General features: G+C 34.7%; 2 protein-coding genes across 2 annotated transcripts; one reads left to right on the top strand and one right to left on the bottom strand.

Annotated features, from left to right (window-relative positions):
* Positions 1-161: 161 nt before the first annotated feature.
* Positions 162-7,219, top strand: LOC133322261 (uncharacterized). The gene is made up of 2 exons (XM_061531276.1): positions 162-492; positions 7,108-7,219. Exons 1-2 carry the CDS (start codon positions 162-164, stop codon positions 7,209-7,211), a joined length of 435 nt encoding a protein of 144 aa, XP_061387260.1. The 3' UTR covers positions 7,212-7,219.
* Positions 7,220-9,856: 2,637 nt separating this feature from the next.
* LOC133322262 (zinc finger protein 761-like) lies at positions 9,857-11,983 on the bottom strand. The gene is made up of 5 exons (XM_061531277.1): positions 11,970-11,983; positions 11,771-11,900; positions 11,538-11,711; positions 10,199-10,658; positions 9,857-10,143 (listed from the first exon to the last, which is right to left on the bottom strand). Exons 1-5 carry the CDS (start codon positions 11,981-11,983, stop codon positions 9,857-9,859), a joined length of 1,065 nt encoding a protein of 354 aa, XP_061387261.1.
* Between the last annotated feature and the right edge of the window lie 1,482 nt (positions 11,984-13,465).

The following is a 13,465-nucleotide window of genomic DNA, read 5'->3' as shown; positions in this document are numbered from 1 at the left end:
AAGCCAATTTTGTAAATTCTTTTTCAAAACAAAAACAAAAATTTCTCTTTGGAAAATAAAAACCACATTCATCCATCAGCTGTAAAATAATTTGTCACGATTTTTCTGTTCGTGTTACAACCTCAACTCAACTATCTGCACAGCATCAAGAATTACCGAAAATGGCTGAGGATCCAATTAATCAACAACAATTTGCCGAAGATGTTTTGGCTGCTACCCAGGATGATGGTAGCTTTGCTGCAGGTGGCAATTTGGGTGATCTCAATGGTAATATGGGAAAATTGCCCAGTGTCGATGAAGTCTGGAAATTGATTGAACAAATGGACGGCATCAGCGATGAGGAACGTGCCAGCATTCGTGAAAATCTCTATAATCCACAAGAGGGCACCGCTGAAGATTTTATGAAACGTTATGCCCAACCGGATATGGGTCATACGTCATGGGATTATATTATCTTCTTTACAATGCTTGCCATAATCATTGCTATTTTTGGTAAGAATTGAATAATTTATTATTTTGTTGTTTTAGTTCGTTTTTTTCAGTAGATTAATATTCTGTAGAAGAGAATTATTAGTTATTCCAAAATACACAAGAAGACAAATGGTATGGTCTCGTAGAAGACTAATTGGAATTCTCATAGAAGAATAATTGGTGCAATTGGTGTTTTCAAAAGAACACTAATTTGTCTTCTTTTTGAAAACCAATTGGTTTCCTAGGAAAACTCCAATTGGTATTCATAAGAACACCAATTGGTCTTCTATGATAATTCCGATTGGTATTTAATGGGATCAGAACATAAAAACACCAATTGGACTACTTGGTCTTTTATAAGAACTCCAATTGGACTTCTATATGAATACCATTGGCCTTCTATGACAACACCAATTAGTCTTCTGTGAGAACTCCAATTGGTTTTCTAGGAAAACACTATTGATCTTTTATAAGAACACCATTTGGTATTCAATGGGAAGTTGCTCCTCAATGAAAACACCAATTGGACCAATTGATCTTCTATAAGAACTCCAATTGGTCTTCTATAAGCACTCCAATAGGACTTTTATAAGAACTCCAATTGGCCTTCTATATGAATACGAATTGGTCTTCTATGAGAACATCAATGGGTCTTCTATGAGAACACCAATTTTTCTTCTATGAGAACACCAATTGGTCTTCTATGAGAACACCAATTGGTCTTCTATGAGAACACCAATTGGTCTTCTATGAGAACACCAATTGGTCTTCTATGAGAACACCAATTGGTCTTCTATGAGAACACCAATTGGTCTTCTATGAGAACACCAATTGGTCTTCTATGAGAACACCAATTGGTCTTCTATGAGAACACCACTTGGTATTCTATGAGAACTCCAATTGGACCAATTATTTTTCTATGAGAACATCAATTGGTATTTCATGAGAACAACTCCAGTTGGACTTCTATAAGAACTCCAATTGGTCTTTTATGAGAACATAAATTGGTCTTCTATAAGAATATCAACTTGTATTCAATGAGAACACCAATTGGAATTAAATGAGAACACCAATTGGTGTCCTATAAGAACTCCGATTGGACCAATTATTCATGTATGAGAACACCAATTGGTCTTATATGATAATTCCAATTGGTTATCATAGAATAAAAACTCCAATTGGTCTTCTATGATAATTCCAATTGGTTTTATATAAAAACTCTTCTATGATTATTCCAATTGGGTTAATATAAGAACTTATTCTTCTATGAGAATTCTAATTGGATTTATATAAGAACTCCAATTGTTATTCTTTGAGAATACCAATGGGTATTCAATGAGAACACCTATTGGAATTCAATGGGAACATCAGTTGATCTTCAATGAGAACTCTAATTGGACCAATTATTCTTATATGAGAACTCCAATTGCACTTCTATAAGAATACCAATTGATCTTCTATGTGAAATCCAATTGGCATGTTATTGAGAACTCAAATTTGTATTTTATAATAATTCCAATTGGACTTCTAAGAGAGCGTCCATTTATATTTTATACATGGGTTCTATAAGAACATCAACTGGTTTTTATGAAAACTCCTATTTGGGATTCTAGGAGAACACCAATTGGATGTATTGACCCCCTTCTTTTATGAATTGGTTTTTATGAGAACTCCCATTGGGATTCTAGGAGAACACCAATTGGGTGTATAAAAATTCCCCTTGCTCTTCTATAAGCAGACCTCTTGCTTTTATACATTATGAGAAAAAGTATTGCTCATCAATGGCGGCGGCCACTATCTCACAATGCGAACTAAAATTTGTATCTGATGTTTGTGTTGTGACTGTCTTATCAGCTGCAATATGAAGTCATAACCATGTGGTTGTGGCTATGACTTCAATTCCTTCTCTCGGTTTCCCTAAAAGCCTTGACCTAATTCCTTTATATTTTCCTCTATGAATGATGGTCATTTATCCTAGTTCTTGTGTTTTGACACGTAATAGCTGCACTCCATGAGATAACAAAACCGGATCTCAAATAAAAAAAATAAAATAAAACATAAACAGACATGAACTATGTACCCAAAAATGTGGTTGGTGGTTGTGTGGTGTTGACACCAATCACAATGGTCAAATTGTTGTTGTTGCTGTTTTTTATCTGTAAAAATGTCTGGAAACATTTCAATGGCCTCGGGAGAACGCACAAGAAATTTCTTTACGTGTATCTTCTGTGTATGTATTGAGAATCTGTGTGTATGTGTGTGAGTGAATGCGTGCGATATGGGAAAGTGTTTTCGTTTGTTCTCCCCAAGAGGTAGCGGAAGATTTTCTGGTTTCAACCCCAAACACCATGATTTTGTTGGGAGCAGCAGAATATTCTGCTCTATGTTGGAATGGTGGTGGTGTGTGGGCATGATATGTCTGACCAGCACACAGATACACACATATACATTTGTTATATGTAGGTAAACATGTTTGCTTGCTTTCTTCTAGTAGTGTGTGTTTGTCGTCTGCTGTGTTCTACACAGCAATTAACAGCGAATTGTTGTGCGCTCTGTTGTTTGATGTGTTGTTTTATCATCATTAGGCACAAACGACGGAGAACGCGGGAGAGAGGCATAACGGACGAACATTGGACGGGGCCAAAATAATACCAACAGACAAACAAAAAACGTTAACAACAGTCGTGCACGGTTAGCTTTAGGCTAAGATAGTCATTTCATTTTTGTCGGTCGGGTTTTACACAAAAAGATCTTTGGAATTGAACTCGAACTTTATAAAACATAGCTCGGTATTATTGTCGTCAACTACCTGCTAAGGGCCAGAAAATCCCGCCGTTCTCATTTAACCATTTACACATAAACTTACAAACTCAAAAGAGCTACGATAAGATTAAAGAGAACGAAAAGCTCTATTTTATACCCAACCAACCAAGTCGAAGCTAGTCTGAATTTGCTGTGCTGCTGCTGGCGTTGTGTGTAGTTTTGAAAAAGAATATTGGCTCAGTGAGCGAGCGAGTGAGAACAAGCAAAGAAACCTGCAGTCATAAGCTTTTTAGTACGTCGCTCTGAAGTAAGACAAGAAAACGGTTAGCGGAGTGTTTCAAAAATAACTAAAAAAAAATCAGAACAAGCTGAAGAAAAAGAAAATTTTAACAAACCGCATACAAAATTAAATTAAAAATAAAAACAAGGTGACTGACAGCAAGGGAAAAATTAAACAAAAGTGTCATTACACCACCCAACCAACCACCCACCCACCAACCAACCTGCCTTTTTTCTATTGTGCCTACAACCAACAACAACAACATAAAATGGAAACCCCCACCACCACATACAATGTTGAAGATAATTTGGTGGAACAATTGAAAAGTTCCGTTAAAGCGATCATGGATAAAACGGGTTCAAGTAAATTCGCCCATGATCTTATGGAACGTATCCATAGTCTGCAACAACGTTTGGAAACACTATCGAACACCGAGAAAACACAATTTATCGAGGAGATGAGAGAAACATTTCGTGCCACAATCGAAACCGTGGAGAATAAACTAATGCAACACGCTCAATTTGAGAAGGTCTACACGTATTCCATATATGCGGCAATTATATTCTCAATACTGTTTGTATTTGGTAGGTTTCTAAAAAAAAACAACAACAACAAATGTGAAAAGTGAATAATAGAATACTGCAGGTTGTTAGTAGATTTGTTGGTTAGTTGCTTGTTTTAGCCTTGTACAAAAATTCGCGCCAATCTGTCTCTGTGTAACATGAAAAAACAATTTTTAACACTGTGCAACATTTTTTTGGAATTATGAATTAATTACATTATATTTGGTTCATTAGAATTCGATGAATTATAGTGAGTTATTGACATTTTTGGTATGTTATCGTACGAAGGGTTTAAAAAACATAGCTTCGATAAAGATACCTTTACTGTGAAAAACTAGACCTTGAGTTAACCTACAAGCTGGATTACAACTGTATTGTTTTCCAAGCTGAAATCTACACATATCGGCTCTGTTGGGTACCAGGACCCGTGATGGAAAAGCAGACGAATTAGCTAGACGATCACCTCAATCTACAGATCTAGCAATTGATAGCTCAATCAAACCCATATGTCATCTTTATCGGAACTTTGAGGCGTTCTTCGACGAAAGAGCCCATGAACGCCCAATTAAAATTCAAAATAAAAAAATAAATTAAATGAAATGAAATACCAAATTACATCCAATTCGGTTGTGAAACGTGTCCATACTCCCCAAAATACCTAAATTTGGGAGATAGCGTTATATGGTGGTTAACCTAAAAAGTGGACCAATATTGATTGATTTTGTTGGAAAGATGTGGTATCCAAAGATAAATCAAAATACCAAATTACAAATGAATTTGGTTTAAAAATGTGTCCAAGCTCCCCAAAATACCTAAATTTAGGAGATACCGTTATATGGTGGCTAACCTAAAAATTGAACCAATAATGAAAATTTTTGGCAGTAAGATTTCACATCCAATGAAAATTCAAAATATCAAATTACATGCAATTCGTATGAAAAATGTGTCCAAGCTCCCCAAAATACCTAAATTTGGGATATACCGTTATATGGTGGCTAACCTAAAAAGTGAACCAATATTGGGAATTTTTTATAGATTTTAGAAGATTTTACATCCAATGAGAATTCAAAATATAAAATTACATCCAATTCGAATTAAGAAGGTATCCAAACTCCCCAAAATACCCAAATTTGGGAGGTACCGTAATATGGGGGCTAAAATATAAAACGATTAATTTTGATAATTATTGGTGAGAAGACGTATCCTATGAGAACGCAAAATTCCAAATTACATGCTTGTTCGCTTAATACTACCTATAGATTTTGCATCTTTAGATACTACTCTTCGAAATCTGATCGCTTCGTTGAATCACTATAGCAAAAACAAGACTCACGTTTAGCCTTCTTGATTTCACTCTTGTACCTATTGAACGGCTGCTCTTATAAACGTCCCAATCTGTACTGAGTTTTGTCTTATTACCTCTACTATATGCTTTCCTTGCAGCTTTCCTCAAGGATGCAAGGTTTTGGGACCACCATACTGGCTGAGATTCATGTCCTTTAACATACCAGCTCTTCAGAAGAGTTTTCTCAACATCCTCAACCGTTATGAAATTTTTATGACACAGGATTGAGGCTGCTGTTTTGACTTTGAATTTGTCCCCAGTTTGTCTTCCGAGGATTCCTATAAGGCTTCTGTTTACCTCTGGAGGTTTGTTTGTTTTGTTTGTTTGTCTTCCGAGGATTCCTATAAGGCTTCTGTTTACCTCTGGAGGTAGGAATTTTGGAAAAATGTCAGTCTATGTTCCGAAAAGGAGCATTCCCAGTAACCCCAGAGTTGTCCATATTAGTGAGGGTTATGTCGATGACTTCACCTCTCAATCTATTGACGAACGTCGTTGGTGTATTACCCCTATTATATATTCTAAGATTATAACTTAGTACAAAAATCAAAAATGGACTCAACTCTCACTTCCCCAGTGGAAGTGATGTGCATTGGCCTTACAACCGATGATAAGGTCCCCAGTGCTACTCAGCTCCTCTATTAGGAGGCGTACATCAACAGGGGGTGGTGGTTATCTCCACCATAAGTCCGGAAATTGGTCCTTCCCCATTTAAATACCGGTAGATCTTTCCTAGCTGAAGTCAAAGGGAGTCTATTTCTATATACGAGCTTAAGCTCCAGACTGACCAATGTGTCTCCTCGTAAATTGTAATATTTTGAACTAACCTTGGTCGAGTCTAAAGTCCTTGGTCGAGTCCGAGTCCTCTGTTATGAACACATGTCAAATGTTGCTTTTCGATGTGGCAACTCCTTCATATAGAAACAGGTGTTCAAAAAAGACGCATCCGCAATTTTTTACAATGAATGCATGAATTTCTAATTTATCCATAGTAAAAAATTGCGAATGCGTCTTTTTTTGAACACCTGTTTCTATATAACATTTAACATGTGTTCATAACAGAGATGGAAGTTTCCAAAACACTTAACTTTTTTCTGTTTATACCGCGCTTTTTGTGCTAGGCTAAGAACTTTCCGAACTGCCCTCGTATTATGGGTTTTGATTAGATGGAAAATTATTTTCGACTTTGTTTCGGTATAAAATGTCTCTAAAAAAATTTATTTACATCGTTTTCCACAATTTTCAATATTGCATTTGCGATTTTTTTTTTTTCAAAATATTATTGAATGAAAAATTCCACTCTTTGCATATCCTTCAGATTGATTCGATTCTTCTTCATGTCAGAGACTATCATCTTTAATCTTTATCTTTAATTAAGTATTTGTTGTCCTGAATATAGAAGAGTTTTAGTTTCTCATGATCGAAAAAAAATCACTGATTGCATAGTTTGTTCCGCTCGATGTAAAGCTGCCTTTTCTGTGCATAGTATAATTGATTTCTTGTTGCTTCTAATTTCATTGACAATGACTCTTGATGATGATGATGTTGTTGTTGCTGCGTTATTGTTTTATAAGACTGTGTCATAAAATTTAAAAACCAATTAAAAATCATTCTGCTATTGTTCTATCTTCTATGCACACACATATGAATTCTCTCTAATTTATTTTATTTTTTTATTTTCATTACAGCTCTCTTCGGTTATAAATTATACAAATCGTTGATGTCCAAGGAATTGAAAAAACAAGAAAAGCTTAAACAAAAACAATCAAAGAAAAGTAAAAAGGTCAACTAAAGCTAATTGCTGCTGACTGACAAACATGCCGCGTGCACACACACATACACAACTACAACTGGCAAAGACAAATAAAACAACAGAGAGGGAGAGGTCTTGAGTGAAAGCGAGGGCAGTACCTTCTTCCCCTCTTAACCTTTTTCTTTATAGATGTTATTTAATTTTTTGGAGAAGACGCTGTTAAATGATTTTCAAAATATTTATTTTTTGTATTTTGAAAATCAACTAGATGAATAATCCATAAGTTTTGACTTTTCTATTGTAATTAGTAACTAATTACTTAAAAAGGCTCACATAGTACTTTTTTTATTATAAATATATTTAATATATTCAAGTTTTTAATTTTCTGTTTTGTTTTGTAAACAACAATCACAACAAATAAGTGTCAATGTTAAATGAGAATGTACTTAATATCGTGTGTACATTTCCGTCGAAATAGTTATTTTTTTTTCTATTCAATGTCTTGATTTAAACTTTAATCTTGAGCTAAAAGATTTAGAATTTTTGTAATAAATGTAATGTGTAAAGATAATAAACATTTATATAGACAAATAAAAGTAAAGTTTTAATTGACATTTTTTAAAAAATAGTTTGTTTTATTTGGAATTCATGAATTGTAGCTGAAGGGAGTCTTTATAAACGAGCTGAGGGAAGTCTTTATAAACGAGCTGAAGGGAGTCTTTATAGACGACCTGAAGGGAGTCTTTATAGGCGAGCTGAGAGAAGTCTTTATAAACGAGTCTTTATAGACGACCTGAAGGGAGTCTTTATAGACGACCTGAAGGGAGTCTTTATAGACGAGCTGAGGGGAGTCTTTATAGACGAGTTGAAGTTATGATTACCCTCACCACATTAAATTGGACGAAAATATATATGGGAGCTATATCTAAATCTGAACCGATTTTCACGAAACTTAGCACAAATCATAAATTCAGTACGCTATGCAGAAATTCGTGCAAATCGGAACACACCTCATTCTAGACTCAATTCAGTATAATATGCCAAGTTTCGTGCAAATCGAAATATATATAGGGACTTTGGTGCCTAATGTACCTTAAATCGGACGAAAATATATACGGGATTTTTTTTGAAGCTTAACACACGTTATTCTTGACTCAATTCAGTATACTATGCCAAGTTTCGTGCAAATCGAAATATATATTTTTGGTGCACCATTTACATAAAATCGGACGAAAATATATATGGGAGCTATATCTTTATCTGAACCGATTTTCACGAAACTTAACACACATCATTCGTGCAAATCGAAGGATATAAAGGGACTTTGGTGCACTATTTACCTGAAATTGGACGAAAATAGGGTTCGTTCTTGGGCCAAATAAGTGACTTGTTTCAAATTTCATCCAAATCAAGTCATAAATGCGATATGTATTTTGTTTACAATTTAACATCTACAGAGGGACAGACGGACGGACATGCACAAATTGACTCAGAAAGTGATTCTATGCATATTCTAAAAAGAATCTATGTGTCTAGCTCGTTTCCTTTTGCCTGTTACAAACATATGCACAAAGACATAATACCATGTAGCACAGTGTGGTGAAGTGAATAAAAATATATACAGCAAATACAGTGTGGTAACAATGTTATACAAATATATTTATAAAATATATATCAACATTTCATGTATAAAAAAGTATTTTTGCTTAAACTCTAATTAATTTTATTCATTTATTTCCTCATAATCCATATGCATTTCTTCCTCCAACTCATTTAGGATTTCTTCGTCTGGATCTTCATCTGGATTACCATCATCATCATCATCATCATCATCATGATTGATCATATCATCTTCATCATCCAGAATAAATTCCACATCACCACTATTATTTTCAACCACAACTATTTCTCGATGTTTGCGTTTTCTGGCCCGACTGGTGGGGGTGCTGGACTTGCCGCTGCTAACACTACGTATCGTCTCAATAACTTTTTGTTTTTGTGCTTTATTTGGTTGTAATTTATTTCCGGCATTTTCCTCCGTGGAATGCTCCTCCTCAATGTGTTTCTTCAATAGATAATAATTAATAAATGATGCCGTACAACCATCATCACAATATTCATAGCAAATAAAACTGGCGGGAAGGAAAGGGGAAAAATACAAAATAATTGTTGTAATTATTATGGCATGGCATAGGAAATAAATGATTGTCGACATACTCTTTGTCATCTTTGTGACGTTTCATATGCATGACCAGCAATTGTTTGCGTGCAAATCCTTTGCCGCAAAGTTCACAATGAAATGGAAAATCTTCGGAATGTTTGGCCACATGGTGAATTTCCAATGATTTTGGATAGGTTGTAACAAAATTACACAGGTCACATTTGTAGGTGGTATTCGGATGGACCTGTAATGAACGAAGATTTAATTGTTTTTATTTTTTTTTAATTTGAAGAAGCTCAATACAGTAAAATTATGGGATATCGGTATAAGAGCCAAACTTCCAATTGGACGTAAGAAACTATGTCATAATTCTGCTGCACATTTATGCCATAACACGACTAGAACAAATCAATTGCTCCGACGCACATAAATATTATTAAAACACAATAAAGTCATAAAATGTTGTTAGTAATTAACTAATTATGATAAGAAAGCCAAAAGGTTGGCCAAAAACCAAAAATGCTTATCGATTTGTTGTTGGTTTTTCCCCGTCAGCGTCATATTTTCTACTTACATTTTTCTCATGAGCTTTCAGTTCACTCTGATAATAGTAACCCTTTTCACAATGGCTGCAAAAATAACGTTTCATGTTTTCGTGGACAAGTTGTTCGTGTGAAATTAAGTTACGTTGATTTTTAAACACCTTGTCACATTTGCTGCATTGCATCGTAACATGCATACGTTCCAGATGGTGTTTTAGGTCCTTTTCATTTTTATAGGATTTTTTGCAATGTTGGCATTTAATGTTATCTACAAAAAACATGTTTATTAATATTATGTATAGCTAACTACTTTTTTAACTTACTATTATTATGAACCCTTGCAATGTGCACGGCCAAGGACATTTTTGTTTCACACACTTTTTCACAAAATTGACATGGATATTTTTTGTTCGACGTGTCATTGTTCTTATGCCTTTTTTTGTGATAATACAGAGATGACCAAAGCGGATAGGCATCCATACAATCACCAATATTACACATATAAAATCTAGCTATTGGAAATTCATTCAACCATTCATCATAATCTTTATGTTTGGTCATATGATTACGCATATGTTTTAAAGTTTTGAAAGTTTTACGGCATATCGGACAATAATAGAGATTATCATTATGCTTGGGAGAGCCACGATGTTTTTGTAAATGTTTCTGTGAAAAGTAATCCAATGAACAACATTCACAGGTGTAGGCAACAGAGACAATTTTTTCAAGCATTTCACCGGGAGTATCCGGAGAGATCGTCGTAACTTCATTATCAATGTGATTCTGAAAATATGGGAAAAATTTACATATATATTTTAAAAAATAAAATATTTAATTAAAAAAAGAAGCTTCTACGAATAATAATTTACCCCAAAAAATTTCAATAAATTAAGTGTATCAGAGGTTTTGGCACCTAAGAAAGCCCTAAAGATATTTATTTATTTATTTCACAATTTCAAAGCCCGAAGACCACATTTAAGAAATTGACAAGTGACAATGGAATTGACTGGTGAATGAAGACTCCTTTTTGCTCTTCTATGAATTTCCTTCCTACTTCCTGCTACAGTTCCCTTCCTCCTACAGTTCGTCTGAAAGAACTGTTTTAGTTCATCTCCAAGGACTCCTTCAATCGTCTAGACATTTCCTTCAGCCCAACTAAAACTACTTCACTCAGCTCGACTTTAAAGACACTTTCATCTATATAAAGACTCCCTTCAATTCGTCTCGTCAATAAATACTCCTTTTAATTCGTCTGAAATTACTTCCATTTGCACGCCTCTAAAGCCTACCTCCAGGTCATCTGAAAAGACTCCATTTAGACCGTTTGCAGGGACTCGCTTCTTGCAATCTGTAAAGACTCCCTCGTCTATAATGCCTCCCTTTACCTCGTCAATAAAGGCTCACTTCAGCTCGCCTATAAAGACTCCTCTCACCTCGTCTATAATGCCTCCCTTTCCCACGTCTATAAAGACTCCCTTCAGCTCGTCTATAAACACTCCCTTCAGCTCGTCTACAAAGACTCCCTTCACTCTGTCTATAAAGACTCCCTTCAGCTCGTCTTTAAAGACTACCTTCCGCTCGACTATTAAAACTTGCTTGTCTTTCCCTAGCTTAAGAGAGTCTTGATTCAGCTCGTTTACAACGACTTCATTTTATACTTGCCTGAATAAATTCCTCATTATTTGACATCAAACCACATTCCAAACATATAAAGGCTGTTATTTTCGCCTCGGGCATATGGGCTTTTATGTGACTGCGATAGCTGGCTTGATTAACGAATATCTTATAACAATGATCACATTGTAAAGGTTTCATTTGATGATTATGGTAAATATCCTACAAAGAAATAAACAATGCAATTAAAAGGTAATTTAATAAGTAAATAAAAATCATACCATATGACTTGTTAGGCTACTGCGATTTGTATATGTCTTTGGGCAATGAGGACATTCAAATATGTACTTATTTTCGTGGCTAAACATGTGCTGTTCAAAGACATCTTTATCCTGAAAAAAGCGATCACATCTAAAAAGAACATAAAATAAAAATAAATGTATTTATTTTTTAAGAAACTCGCTTTTGATGTGAACTTACTTTAGACAAGCCATAGCTGTTGCCGGTCCATGGCTATAGTTAACATGTTCAAAAAATTCGTCTATATTATTGAAAAGTGAACTGCAGAGAATACAAACTTTCGGACGATGTTTGCTTAAATGGAATTGCATGTGAAAAACAAATCTGCAACAGAAACAGAAATATAAAAAACAGACATGTGGCCAGATAGAGCAATATGATGCAAACCTTTTCAAGGATTGAAAATGTAAATTACACATTTGACAAAAATTTCTTAAGCCCGGCTTCTTTTTTATATCACTACATGAATGTCTATTGAAGTCCATAATATTTGAAAAGGGTTTTTGGCAATCTGGACAGCGACCATATACTGGTATACTGAAATGTGAAATAAATAATATTTAATAGATTCCGTTTTTAAATACCCCCAACCCAGTATTACCTTTCGATATTATCAAAATGTTTAATAATTAAATGTCGTGCTAATGTTTTCAAATTAGTAACCATGTCATTACAATCGGCTTTAATGCAACCGAAATCTTGTTCTTCTTCCACTAATTCAATGATGCATGAATGTTGTAACAGGTCTTGGAATGTTGAGTATTTACAAAGGCATAACTGTTAACAAGAATAAAAAAACATTTATTAAAAAATATTACATCATAAGTAGATCAACTTACTTTACATTCCATTTCAAAGCCTAATTGTAATTCATCAAAATTTGTAACAATGACATTATCCAGATACTCTGTGATATCCACCTTATCATAATCTTCCGAGGTAATAATTTCTGTGTAAAATTGAAATAGAATCTTTATTAAAATTCATATATATTTAAAGTTCTTTAATAGATACGACACTATAAAGACTCCCTTCACCTTGTCCATAAATTCTCCCTTCAGTTGATCTATAAAGACAAATTTCAGCTCGTCTATATAGAATCCCGATCGTCTATAAAGAACCCTTCCACTCGTCTATAAAGAATTCCTTCCACTCGTCTAGAAAGAATCCCTTCGCTCGTATAGAAAAAATCCCTTCCGCTCGACTATAAAGAATCCTTTCCATTCGTCTATAAAGATGCCTTTTGGCTCGTCTATAAAGTCTCCATTTAACTAATCTATAAAGTCTCCCTTCAACTCTATACTTAAGTCTATAAATACTCATTTCCGCTCGTACATAAAGACTCCCTCCATTTCTTTATAAACACTCCATTCAGCTCGTCTATAAAGACTCCATTTGGTTCGTCTATAAAGACTTCAATTGGATCGTTTACAAAAACTCCCTTCCACTCGTATATAAAGACTCTCTTAAGGCCGTCTATAAAGACCCCCTTAAGGCCGTCTATAAAGACTCTCTTAAGGCCGTCTATAAAGACTCCCTTCAGCTCGACTATAAAGACTCCCTTCAGCTCGCCTATAAAGACTCCCTCTCATCTCGTCTATAAAGACTCCCATCCGATGATTTTTGCTCGCACATCATGAAATTACCTTCCGTAAAATAATCTTCGTCATCAATAT

This window comes from Musca vetustissima, unplaced genomic scaffold, assembly GCF_032173495.1.
Source record: "Musca vetustissima isolate MV318-11 ecotype Yass unplaced genomic scaffold, APGP_CSIRO_Mvet_v1 utg277046, whole genome shotgun sequence".
NCBI classification, from domain to species: Eukaryota; Metazoa; Arthropoda; class Insecta; order Diptera; family Muscidae; genus Musca; species Musca vetustissima.
This window is presented reverse-complemented; position numbering and strand designations above follow the sequence as displayed.